The sequence below is a fragment of the Geotrypetes seraphini genome, chromosome 16, assembly GCF_902459505.1.
Source record: "Geotrypetes seraphini chromosome 16, aGeoSer1.1, whole genome shotgun sequence".
Lineage (NCBI taxonomy): Eukaryota > Metazoa > Chordata > Amphibia > Gymnophiona > Dermophiidae > Geotrypetes > Geotrypetes seraphini.
Genome location: NC_047099.1, coordinates 41,482,172 through 41,495,680, shown reverse-complemented (window position 1 = coordinate 41,495,680; position 13,509 = coordinate 41,482,172). Strand labels below are relative to the sequence as shown.

The window sequence follows — 13,509 nt, the reverse complement described above, 5'->3', positions numbered from 1 at the left end:
ACTAACTGCATTGCTCTCCCTCTTGACGTTGATATGCCGAGACCGAGAGTGTTACAGTAATCCAGTCTTGACAAGACCATCTCTTGGACAACAGTCCTAAAGTCAGAAGGGGAAAGCGACGATTTCAAGCGATAGAACATGTGAAGTTGGCTAAAACATGACTTTACAGTCTTGACTATTGGCCAAGTCATGGTTAACCCTGAATCTAACAGTATTGGCAATTCTTTCTTTATATGTAGTGTCGCTCCCAAGACACTCAACGAACCAGGCCAGGACAGGTGTTATATTATTGAACTGCATAGCATGCAAGACACCTCATTACTATGTAAACTGAATAATGCAACTTATGTTGAATATGGCAAGCTACATTATTTATCCTGAGCAGTTGCATTGGGCCACACGGCTGCTGCCTAATGCTCTTGGCCCACATCTTAAAGAGGGCAGGCACTATTTAACACTCTAACCCCTAAACAGTCCCCCAATCACACCCCTCACCCTTATAGGGCTAGGGTTGCCAGATTTCCTCTTTGAAAAAAAGAGGAGGCCTGGCCCCGCCCTGTTTCGCCCCCCCAATCTCGCCCCATTCATCCTCACTCCCACACGAACCTCCCCGAGCTTGAAGGCCATATTTGGAAGCCTTGGCGCATGCGCAGATGACACAATGATGCTACACGCACGCATGCGTACATGTGATGCCATCACGGTGACGACCACGCGTGCGTGTGCGCGCAAAGGCTTCCAGACGCGGCCTCCGAGCTCAGGGCTTCCAAAACAAACTGCCGGGTTTTGGAAATCCCTCTGGGCGCCCGAACAGTCCTCTAAAAAGACGTCCGGTCACCCTAGGTAGGGCCCACTCCTTGGATCTCCCAGGCCTGCCTGTGGATTCAAAATGATGCTGGCAGCAACTAGTGGTAGCCTTGGGTAAGCCAGCTAATGCTTGTCCCCCTTTAAGATGCTCCCAGACAGCATGAATAACACCGCTTCCAAGGTTGATGCAGACACCGATATTCATATACTGTACTGTGAAAGGCATTAACCTGCAGTACTGGGCTACCACAGGTTAGTTATGCATGGCAACCTTACCAGGATAAATCGTAGAGGATTGTTAAATACCAGGATGTGAGAGCAGAGATTAAGCATAGATTTGTAGATAGGTGGGTTATAAATAATTTTAAATAAATAAGTTGAGGAACTGATAGGTAGGTTCACCAGCTGGATCCAGATTCTCCTGACAAGGTGAATCCAGTCCTGTCTTGGCCCCATTGCTTGCAGGGACTTGTAGTTCTGATTGCCCCATTGCATTCCCTACGAAAAGCCATTATTTTCCGTGACCATCGCCATTATTTTCTGGCAGTGCTTCAGAGGGGCTGAATACGATCTCAAAAGCCCATATGCAGGAAACGTCTTGTTCCGAGCCAGTAAAATATGTGGCAAGCTGCAAAGAATTTCCAGTAAGACAGGACAACCATTGAGCCCACTCCAAATGAAGTGGGAGAACTGGCCTTCAGTTACTGAGTAGAGAATATGTCCTGGGGGGAACCCCAACCAGTCAGCTTGTTAGGATACCCACAACCGATATGCACGAGGTAGATTCGAACACCAAGGAGGCAGTGTATGCAAATTGGTCTCTTGAATATTCATTGCGGATATCCTGGAAACCAGAGTGGCTGGGGTTCTCCCCCAGGACAGGTTTGGGAATCTCTGGAGTGGAGTTTAACGCTATCAAATCTAACTTCTATATGATAAGGACACCAAAAGTCAAAAACCGCTAGCAAAAATGTTCAACCTGCCCCACCCCACCCCTGTCATCTCATAGTTCTCCTACTCCATCCAGTGGAGAAAGCACTCGGGTGGACCTCTGTATTTGTCCTCTTTAATCATAACTTACACTCCAACCCAGATGTTACGTTCTTTGGACACCAACAGGCTAGTGTTGCCCAACCCCAAATCAACCGGAAACTCGGCTTTCTCCTTGGTAGCCTTGATATTGTGGAATGATCTTCTCCCTATGACACGAACTGAAGTCTCCTTCCCCAAGTTCAAAACTGTTGAAAACCCACTATTTCACATGAGCTATTTAGCAATCTTGACGACTTGAGTGACCAGACAACCTGTTGTAAATATTGTTTTTTGGACAATTTTAGTGTATTTGGTCTTCTGTGAATGTTTCTTGTCTGTCATTTTTATTTGTAGACTCCCTAGACACACTCACGCATTTCTATCCATTCCTATCCTAGCTGAGAATTCTCAAGCACTTTTCTGATCTCATATGCAACTTCTTTAAATTAGTCCTTTATTTTCTTACTCCTGCTAATATATCTTATCTGTCTTGTATGTTCTATCATAGAACATAGAATAGCCTTACTGGGTCACGCCAATGGGCCATCAAGCCTAGTAGCCCGTTCTCTGGTAAAACCCCAAAGAATAGCAGCATTCCTTGCTACCCCGATCCGGGGCAAGCAGTGGCTCCCCCCCATGTCTTTCTCAATAACCGACTATGGACTGTTCCTCCAGGAACTTGTCCAAACCTTTCTTAAAACCAGCTATTCTATCCACTCTTACCACATCCTCTGGCAACGTGTTCCAGAGCTTAACTATTCTGAGTGAAAAAATATTTCCTCCTATTGGTTTTAAAAGTGTTTCCCTGTAACTTCATCGAGTGTCCCCTAGTCTTTGTCATTTTTGACGGAGTGAAAATTTGACCCACTAGTACCCGTTCTACTCCACTCAGGATTTTGTAGACTTCAATCATATCTTTGCCTACATCCTATGCTGTCTGTTAAAATGTTTTCTCTATCAATCTAAAAAGTCATAACTTAAATATATAATATATTAGTGAATGTCCTCAGCACCCCACACACCGGTCACATTAGATAAAGACCAATGAGTAAAGGACCATCACTGCAGCATTCCGTCCTTATCGAGACCCTCCAAATTGGCATAGAATATGTGATTATAGAAATAATATGTTCAAAGCTGAGACATAAAAACCTATTCTAATTGTTCAAACTTAATTTTATGCCATAATAGAAAGCCATCAAGGGATAAGAAGGCGATCACTTATCTGAATGCCAGAGATTGAGTACTTAAACATTCATCTCCTTGATTTTTGGAGACGTTGGACCTTTGATACCATCAGAAGACACAGTCCAAAAGATTTTATGAAAAGGGACATTGGTACACAATCCCAGCGTGAAAAAATCAAGTGACGCACAAACGTGTCCAAAGTTCACAAAACCCAGAAAAACAGTTGAGTGGAGCTCACCGGGGGTGGGGGTGGGGGGGGGATCATAGGGGGGAGATAAGTGAAGAGAGAGAGTGGGGGGCAGCTGAGTGAGTGCATTTGTAGGTTCATCCTTGATTTTACTCCTATTGCATCTGAGACTCTTGCGTTCCTCCAAACATTATTTGCTTTAAATCCATAAACTGAGGCTTCTCTAATGTTTCAGATGAGTGCATCCCGAATCCTTGCCACAACGGAGGGACCTGCATGGAGATGGAAGACAGAGTCACCTGCCTCTGTCTTCCAGGCCACGGAGGAGATCTTTGTGAAACAAGTGAGTCTGGGATAGGATAAGAGATCGCTCAATGCGGCGGTCGGAGCATTGGTCCCCTAATATGCAGGAGATAAACATCCTGAACATCCAACAGGCTAAGAGGTCAGTGTGGCAGATATTTGGGGAGCAGTCAAGTTTTCAGGATATCCATAATTAGGGTTATCAGACGTCCGGATTCCCTCAGACATGTCGTCCTTTTCAAAACCCAGCACTTTGTCCAGGCAGGGAGGAAGTCTAAAAAGAGAACATGTCCGGATAAATTTGGCCGGCCGGCAACCCTACATACAGGCAGTGGTGTCAATACCACACTGGCACCATCTAGTCAGAAGGCCTAACCTTGGGTTACCAGATTTTCCCTAGGCCCGCCCCCCCCTCCCCAGGCTCGCTCAGTTCCACTCCAGTACCACCCCCCCCCCCAATCCCATCCTAGCCCCACCCCAGATGCGGTCCTGCCCGACAGTGATTTGTTCCAAGCTTTTCAAAACACGGACAAAGTGTCGGGTTCTGGAAAGCCGTCCGGACCCCTAGACATGTCCTCAAAAGGAGGATATGGCCGGGGAAATCCGGGTAACCCTAGCCTAACCTAAATGTGTAAGTTATTCAGATAATGGCTGAAAATTAGGGGATTTTCTTCCCCCCCCCCCCAAACCGGTCCCTTATATAGATAGAATCAGGCCACGCAGTCTGCTTTCTTATTGTCCTGCTACATCCACAGATAAGCCACTGGCTTTGAACACTGGGCTGCCTGCTTCTCCTCGCACGCATGGACCTGCTTTTCGCATTGCTCTTAAATCACCGTGAAGCACTTCCATGCATGCACAGGGAGGGGGGGGGGTAAAGCCAGGACTGGATCAGCTTCCTCAGGGTGAGGCAGCAACCCCCAGCTGCACCTGAACCGTTCTCAAGACCCTGCACCGCGAGGACTATAAAGTCACTTAGGGACGCCTCCTTTAATGCAGCAAGGTGTCTGTGAAAGCCCGCAATGCCATATCCCGAGCCACTAAAACGCCATTGCTGGGATCTCGCTTTCAGGTGTTCGGGAGTGCCAGCGCGGCTGGGACAAGTTCCAGGGCTTCTGCTACCAGCACTTTCTGAGCCGCAAGAACTGGGAAGAGGCCGAACTGGACTGCAGGAACTACGGGGGACACCTCGTAAGCATTATGAGCCCCGAGGAGCAAAGTTTTATCAACAGTAAGTGCGTGGCAGCATTATGGGATAAGGACCTGGGACATCGGATTATGCTTTCTGATTCCTATTTGGACTTTAAGAGACATTTAAAGACATATTTGGTCTGGAAACATTTAGGCAACTAACTGGTAGGGATATTGTAATGAACCATTCTAGATCATTATAGTATTATTTCTAATTATTTGGTTATCTAACTTTTTCTCTTAATTGTCAATTTTTTAATTTTTTGCAAACCATGTAGAACTTTACAGCCCTGCGGTATATAAATTGATTATTAATAAGACCCCCAAAATCAGAGATTTCTCTGTTAATATTTGTAGAAAGAGCATCTTTATTTAAAAAATTTTTTAAAAAATACACTAGGCCTCATGTTTAGGGTTATCCAGACGTCTGTCCCACGGCGTAGCAATGCTGGGCGCCATCGCCCCAAGCACCAACCTCCTCAGCTGTGCCACTGGGCGGAGGGACCAGGAGACAGCAGGAAACTTGCAGCGCGGGGAGGTGGGGGTGTGTGTGCGATCTTCCTCGAGGAGCCGGCACCCCTCATCCTCCCCATCCCCCTTCCCACGGCTCCCCCTGCCGCGAGCGTGGCCACGCCCCTCCCCCATATCTTTCGAACTTCGGCACGAACAGCGCTAGCCTCGGCGCTTTCTCTGATGACGCTTCCGAGAGGAAGCGACACCAGAGAGAGAGAGAGCTCCAAAGCAAGTTCAAAAAGGTACGTGGAAGGGGTGCGTGGGGAAGAGGGGTGTCACTGGTCACCCTCGCTGTGCCCCTGGAAACTTGATAACAATTCAGTGCAGCCGTAGGTCGAGGTGATGAAACCGTAAAACTGAGCGGGCTGGAAGGGGGCAGGTAGAGACGCTGGAAAGGACAGACAGCAGGTCCATGACACTGGTGTCTTCTATCCCGCCAATACCTTTCAGTTCTGGCTGGTTTACAACAAGAGTCGGCCTAGGTATTTCCAGGGAGAATACATGGTTAATAGATGTAGTATGCGTCGGGATCTGTGGAGGGCCGATCAGGTGTAGTTAGATCATTTGATAAATTTCTTGAATAGAAAGGTTTTAAGTTCTTTCCTGAATGTTTTCTAGTTGGGCGTCATAGTCAACAGATTGGAGAGGTGGCAGTCTAGTTTCACTGCTCTGGTGGCTAATAGTCCGTCGTATATATTTTTTGCATCGCATGCCTTTGATTGGGGGGGGGGGAGGTAAAGTGCGCTTGAATTCTCCTTGGTCTGGGTGTGTTTTCCCTGATTAGCTCAGATAGCTTGGTCCGTTTCCATTTAGGGCTTTGAATAGGGTGCAGTAGAATTTGGCCACAGTGACATGGCATAGGAATGACTTTCTGTTAGACGCGTGTGTTCAAATGCAAAGGCTGGAAAGAATCTGTAACTATATGGCTCGAGTTTTGCTTCCTTTAGCCTTCCGCAACCCACATGATTGCAGTTTTCATCTGAAAGGGACCAGCAGCATCCAAAAATTATAAATAATTCTAGAAAATTCACTAATGAGTAGCTGCTCCTAGTACTGGGTTGTTTTCTTCTTCTGTACCTCTCTCGCTCACGCTTTCCTGCCTTCTAATTGCCGCTCTCTCCTCCCCAGGCAGATACAAGAATTATCAGTGGACGGGCCTGAATGACAAGACCATCGAGGGAGACTTTCAGTGGTCTGATGGAAACCCATTGGTGAGTCCTTCTTACGTGCCGTCCTTGGGGCCCTGCGGGCTTTAAATTGGGGGCTTATGAGGAGGGGGAAGAGAAGCCAGCCTAGAGAAGACTCTAATACCGCTGTACAAGCTGCAATACCAGCCGTGGTTTCCAGGAACATCACAGACGGCGGAGAGCCAAGCCCATGTCACGTGAAGGTTGTGGGAAAATGACATTCCCACTTTCACTTTGATCTCTGTCGTGAGGTATAATAAATGGATCCCGTCCTTTTGAATATGAAAAGGATTGCCACATATAGTCTTGCCAGGCCCATTTTATCCACCTATTTCTCTTCTGACTGCAACACCGCAAATGCTGTTTGATCTTTGGCCTTGCCCTCGTTTCTCTCCCTGCCGAGGGACTTCTGTTTCACATTAGTCTGACATTTGATACCATTTTTACGCGTCCTTCGCTTTCGCTGGGAAGCTGCTCTCTGCGCCAGTCACCTTTTCCTAGGAAGACATGTTTTATTACTCCTAAGTCTGCCCACCCGCCTCCACCCCCCCCCCCCATTCGTTCAACTCAGATTTCAAACCGCTGCTGAAACCACCATTAACAGATGAATAAAAGACTGTTGACATCACAGTAGTGAAGGAATTGTGTCTACAGGATGGAAACGTGATCGTGCACACGGAAGAGCAAGGGAGACAGTGGGAAGGGGGAGGGGCTGGCAAATCAAAGTTCTTCCCGTGCAGTGTCTGAAGCCACAGCAGCTCCAGAGCTGAATGCACAAATTCCAGCCTTGATCACATTTCAGTATGCTCCTGATACCGTCTTACACTGTGCTTCCTGGTGCCACCACCAGAGGCAGACTCGAGACTTACTATGAAACCAGGACCTATGACTTTCTGCTCCGTCTGGAGCTATCTCTTGATTCTCGTTCTCTCTGCCTCTTGTAGCTCTATGAGAACTGGCACCATGGTCAGCCTGACAGCTACTTCCTGTCCGGAGAGGACTGCGTGGTGATCGTGTCGCGTGACCAGGGGGAATGGAGTGATGTGCCCTGCAACTACCACCTCTCCTACACCTGCAAAATGGGTCTCGGTAAGCTCCTTATTAATAGGATTACCAGATTTTTTTTTTTTTTATGCGAAAACCTGGACAGGTGGCCCCACCCCAGCCCTGCCCCCAAACCTCTTCTCGCTCAGAGCTGCTTCTGGAGCGACTCTGAGCACGTACGGGCGCGACTTCATCGCATCACACCCGGGCGTGCTCAGAGGCCCTCCAGACACGGCCCCAAACTTGGAAACCCGGATGAACCGCTGCATTTTTAAAAAAAAAACCCCAACTGTCTGGGTAAATCCAGGCGTCTGGTAACCCTTCTTATTAACGATCACACGCTCCACGTATGTCTCTACTTCTGCTTATCAAGGCCATTGCAAATGTTGAAACAGAACGAGTCCTGGGTGCAGCGGCGTAGTATGGGCGAGTGGTGCCTGGGGGCGATGGTGCCCCTCCCCCGCTCTCCCCCCCCGGCCACATGTGCACCCCCTTCCCCGAACTTTTTAAAACTTCTCCAGCGTGAGCAGCGTGTCCAACGTCGGTGTCGGTGCGCCCTTTGACGTCACTTCCTGGGCGTGGATTCCGGAAGTGACGTCAGAGAGAGCGCCCCAATGTGGGCAGCAACCTCACGCTGTTGGAGTAAAAAAAAAAAGTACGGGGGAAGGCAAGGGGTGGAACAGGGGTGGGGGGCGGGGAGGAAGAGGAGTGCCACGCTCTAAGCAAAATGGCTTCTGTGGCAGACCCCCCCCTCGACTCCCCCTTGGCCCCCACCCCCTACTATGCCACTGCTTGGGTGTCCTCCATTGCGTCTGTGGTCTAATCCTTCCAGTTTTACCAAGCAGCCGCATCTACAATTACCAATAGCTATAAGTAATGATCTTTTGCTGGATATTCATAACGATCCACAGCTTGAAGTGCAGCTTGATGTCAACCAGATATCTTTATTTGGTTCACTTCAACCTAGGGTTACCAGGCGTCTGGATTTCCCTGGACATGTCATCCTTTTGAGGACATGTCTGGGGGTCCAGGTGGCTTTTCAAAACCCAGCACTTTGTCTGGGTTTTGAAAAGAAATTGCGTCGGGAAGGGGCGAGGCTGGGGGCGGATCTGGGGCATAACTGGGCGGAGATGGGTGGGACTAGACCCTCGACATTTGACGGTTAGCTAGTTAAGAGGAGTCATACAGGGTCCATCTAGCCCAGTGTCCTTTTTCTAGGTCATAAGTACTTGGCAGAAACCCAAATAACAATATTCTATACAGAATCCCAAAGAATAGCAAGATTCCATGCAGAATTCCAAAGAATAGCAAGATTCCAAAATGCAAAAGAGTAAGAAGATTCTAGAATCCAAATAGTAGCAACATTCCATGCAGAATTCCAAAGAATAGCAAGATTCCAGAATGCAAAAGAGAAACAAGATTCTAGAATCCCAAAGAGTAGCAACATTCCATGCAAAATCCCAAAGAGAAACAAGATTCTAGACTCCCAAAGAGTAGCAACATTCTATACAGAATCCCAAAGAATAGCAAGATTCCAGAATGCAAAAGAGAAACAAGATTCTAGACTCCCAAAGAGTAGCAACATTCCATGCAGAATTGCAAAGAATAGCAAGATTCCAGAAAGCAAGAGTAAGAAGATTCTAGAATCCCAAAGAGTAGTAACATTCCATGCAGAATTCCAAAGCATAACAAGATTCCAGAATTCAAAAGAGTAAGAAGATTCTAGAATCCCAAAGAGTAGTAACATTCCATGCAGAATTCCAAAGCATAGCAAGATTCCAGAATGCAAAAGAGTAAGAAGATTCTAGAATCCCAAATAGTAGCAACATTCCTTGCTACTGATCCAGGGCAAGCAGCGGCTTCCCCCTTATCTGTCTCAATAGTTAGTTTAGGGATTTGCGTTGTAAATGTCTCTGATCGATTTATGGTTAAGCAGCTCAATGCATTCTCCGAGCAGTTGTGTTTTTATCATGAGCCTTCTACAGCACTGTACGTTAGAAACTGACGAGGTCCTTCTGTCTCCCCGGCTCTAGTGTCTTGTGGCTTTCCGCCAGAAGTGGAAAACGCTTTGGTCTTTGGGAAACCCAAAAGCAACTATGAGATCAACTCCATCGTGCGGTACCGGTGCCACGGCGGCTTCATCCAGCACAACTCACCCATCATTAGGTGCCAAGAGGATGGTCAGTGGGAGCAGCCACACATTACCTGTGCTCCAAATACACAGAGCAGAGAACCACTCGGCACAGGTATCGAAGCACAGAGCTTTGCCCTGCATCTGTTTTCCAAATGTTGTGTTTCTAGAGGGAAGACTTGCTCCCCACCAAACAATATTCAGTGACATTAACACAGCTTTGTACTGCTCTATAAGGATATTTTCTGGGAAGGTACTCCATATAGCTCTATCAGCACAGAGGGGGTTCTAGATGATTCTAGATCTAGAACAAGGGTTCTCAACCCAGTCCTTGGGACACATCTAGCTAATTAGGTTTTCAGGCTATGCAGATGTTGAAATACTTCAAAGGTATTAATATGCAAAATAATCTTTTTCAGAGATGGGGGGTTGAGGTCATGGGTTGAGGTTGGGTGGGATACTTAGGAGCAATATTAGGAAATACTTTTTCACAGAAAGGGTGGTGGATGCCTGGAACGCCCTCCCGCGGGAGGTTGTGAAGACAGAAATGGTGATGGAATTCAAGACTGCATGGGATAAACACAGAGGAACAACGATACCGAAAAACAGATGGAATCCAATCAAATGAAAACTGAAATGACCTCAAAACTGGGGTGAGCTATGACGCCAGCTTCAGAGGTTGGGAAGTAAGACCACCGTTTGGATGCGCCGTATAGATCCTTCTCTGCTGGCATTTACTATGGGGCTCATTAAAAAAAAAAAAAAAAAAAAACGCCCAAAAGAACTGAACTAAACCGAAACTTGGCTTTGTAGACCTGGTCATCATCAAATGAGGAACTCGACTCGGTTAACAATAATTAAAAAAAAAAGTAAAGAATAAAGACTAATGAGAGGGATTTCCAAAATGATTTGCAAGCAAAATTGTTTTTAGCGTTTTACGAAAAGATTGAAAGGAGCCAGGACCCCTTAAAGTAAAGGATATTCCATTCCATAATTCTGTTAGTTTGAAAATGAAAGATTGACTAAGTTTATTAATTGCTTTTATTCCCTTAACTGAGGGAAAGGAAAGCTTAAATCTTTGGGTGGCATTTGGACGTTTGCATCGAAAAAAACCGTCCCAATCGCCATTTTCGAAACCTACTTTCTAGACGGGTTTCCTATGTCATTCCTCAGCAGTGCACCTAAAATTTCATGGAGGCGTGTTTTGGGTGGGATTAAAGCAGGCTCAGGACTTGGGACATTTTTCAGGGATAAGCATTTTTTACAAAATGTCCAGGGCGCCATTTTAAACGTTTGAGGCTAGACCTGTTTTAAAAACAAGCAAGTGCTAAAAAGAAAAAAAAAAGGTGCCCGAAAACCCCCAACAACCCCCGTGACGCACGTTTTGCAATTTTTAAAATGGACATTTTCTCTACCCGATATTTGGATGTGCTGCCGAAAACGTCCAAAGTTGGACTCGGACGTTCCACAATGAATAGGCATGAAAGAGATTTGTAGGCGCTGCCTGCTTTGTATGTAAATCCGTTTCATGTGTATTACCTGAGAATATCATAGTAACCCGATTGGCTGGGTGTGACCCGAAGACTGATCTAGGAGAGGCTGAGTCAGAGCTGCTTTCACTCCACCGCATGAAGGGGAATGTGGTCCCTGCCTTTCATGCAGCTCACACTGTTCAAATGTTACATTTCGGTTCTGAGATTCGGTTCTTCTAGTCTTGTGCAGCATGCCTTTCGGTTTCGGACTCTGCTGAGTTCCCTTCACTCTTCAGAGCAGCTTTACCTTACGTCCTTGATCTCCACGCCCAGTCCTTGAGAGCTGGGTCAGTTTTCAGGATATCCCCAATGAATATGCATGACAGAGATTGGATACAATAGAGGCGGCAGGTGTGCAGATCTTTCTCATGCATATTCATTAAGGACGTCCTGAAAACTGTCCGGTCAGCAGCCCTCAAGGACTGGGAGTGAAGACCAAGGCCTTAAGTGGATGAATGGACAGGTAGTGAGCGGAGGTGGTTGTAGAACCATCTTCAACAAGATTTCTGATGGACAAATAAGAGATATCCTTACCTCCGATGCCCAATATTCACAATGGCTAGTGGACACCATCTTAGGAAGAAAACAGCCCCCATCAACTGCACTTCCCAGAATAAGCAGCTCCAACACAATTCATGAAACGGTTTACAGTGGGGGAAGAGCAGGAGTTAATTATATCATTTTTTTCTCTGCAGTGCTTCACCATTCCCAAGAGTGACGTGTCCACCCAGAGCCTGTAGAGGCTGAACTTCCCCTTCACTGTGACACCAAGACCTTCGCTGTGAGCAAGAGCATTGAGGATTCCATCTCATGCAACGATCTCATTCAACATGACGTTAACATATCTCCCCCCCAATGAACCCTACAGTCCTTTCGAGACTTGCTCAAATAAACGATTCCCTGTGGAAGAAAACTTCACTTCCCCTTAGCACCTGGTGGAAGAGGGAGAGCTAAATGGTAGGGAGGCACTTCCTGTACAAAGGACCCTCATTCTACCATTATACGTAATAGGATTCTTCAAGACAGTGACTCGGTCAACTGCGAGAACCGCTTCAATGTCACTTCATAAGTGCTTCCTTATGACTGGTCAACAGTTGTGTTGGACATCAACTTGGGATGGGTCAAGCTTGTCCAATGTATGCGATGACAGCTCTCCTGTTTTATGTGGCTCAGAATAGGAGAGCTAAAGTTTTGTATTTCAGTGGGAATAAGGAATGTCGCATTTTCTAGGCCCCTCACCAGGTGCACTTATCAAATGTCTCAGGAACCAGCGTACAGGGAATGGAGTCTTCTTCCACTAACGATGCTGCAAAATGGACTTTTTTTCGTTCTGTTTCTGGGTGGCCTTTATGGTTCTTAATGGAGTTACCAAATGAAGCCAAGTCACACAGGCCCTGCGGTCCAGTCCCGGTTTTACCCCATGGCCTGCATGGAGATATTGTCTCTATGCTATTGCATACTGGAATTTGTGATTCTCTTAAGAGATCCTGAAGCTCAAATCCATACAGGCAACGGGGCAAAACCAGGACGAGTTCTGTATGCAGTTGGTGCCAGGGAATATGTTTTTGTGCTAAGGCAAGGGGCAATGTCATTAGAACTGGGCTGAGAAGCACATCTGTCCCCTAGAAAGAGGAAGACTTTCTCTCATGAACTAGGGTTGAGCTGAATTCACTTTTCTTCCTTACTTTTGAGGCGCTGAGAAGAGCAATTGGGTTGTCCTCCTTCAGCCTGGCATGTATTCCATTGCCGGCGATGGGGGCATACCATAGTCGCTCCTGGGGGAGCTCATACAAGGCCAGGGAATAAACAAAACCTGAGGTAAGATGAAAACAATGTTCCCCAACTCTTGAGCTGTGGGCTATGAGAATAAAAAAAAAGTCCCTTTTTTTTCTCTGTTTTCAGCCTCTGTGTCTTTCAAGACGTGTATTTGATGTCTTTCTCAATGCAAAATGCTAAAACACTTGAAAGGACAGGAGAAGGTGGCTATAGCTGAGAAAATATTACCTAATTTTACTGTATATACTTGAATATAAGACGATCAAAATATAAGTCAAGACCCCCATTTTCCCCCCAAAAAGAAAGAAAAATGGTTGACTCGAATATAAGTTGGGCAGCTTAATATTCAAGTGCCCTGTCTTGCCAGGCTCTGCACCCAACCCCCTTCCCTCCCTCCCTCCCTTCCCTGTCAGGCTCTGCATCTAGGCCCTCTCCCTCCCTGCCCTGACTGGCTCCCGCTAATTCTCATGCAAATTCGCGGGAGCCAGTCAGGAAGTCACTCAGCACCGAGCAGCAGCGCCAAAGCGCGTTCCTGTTTGGTGCCGCTCAGCGGCTGAAAAAACCAGAACTCGCGTGGCAGCTACCGACCGACCGGGTTAGCAGAAAGCTCGCTTCTGC

The 13,509-nt window shown here is 46.8% G+C and overlaps 1 protein-coding gene across 2 annotated transcripts in view; it reads left to right on the top strand.

Moving 5' to 3' along the window:
• The window catches only part of BCAN (brevican), a 60,398-nt gene extending 47,386 nt beyond the window's left edge, over positions 1 to 13,012 (top strand). For both annotated transcript variants that reach the window (XM_033923167.1, XM_033923166.1), the window contains exons 9-14: positions 3,450 to 3,557; positions 4,590 to 4,748; positions 6,350 to 6,432; positions 7,353 to 7,497; positions 9,486 to 9,698; positions 11,811 to 13,012. In XM_033923167.1, coding sequence (XP_033779058.1) covers positions 3,450 to 3,557; positions 4,590 to 4,748; positions 6,350 to 6,432; positions 7,353 to 7,497; positions 9,486 to 9,698; positions 11,811 to 11,833 — 731 coding nt within the window. In that variant the 3' untranslated portion in view covers positions 11,834 to 13,012. The remainder of the gene's footprint in view (positions 1 to 3,449; positions 3,558 to 4,589; positions 4,749 to 6,349; positions 6,433 to 7,352; positions 7,498 to 9,485; positions 9,699 to 11,810) is intronic.
• The last annotated feature ends 497 nt before the right edge of the window (positions 13,013 to 13,509 follow it).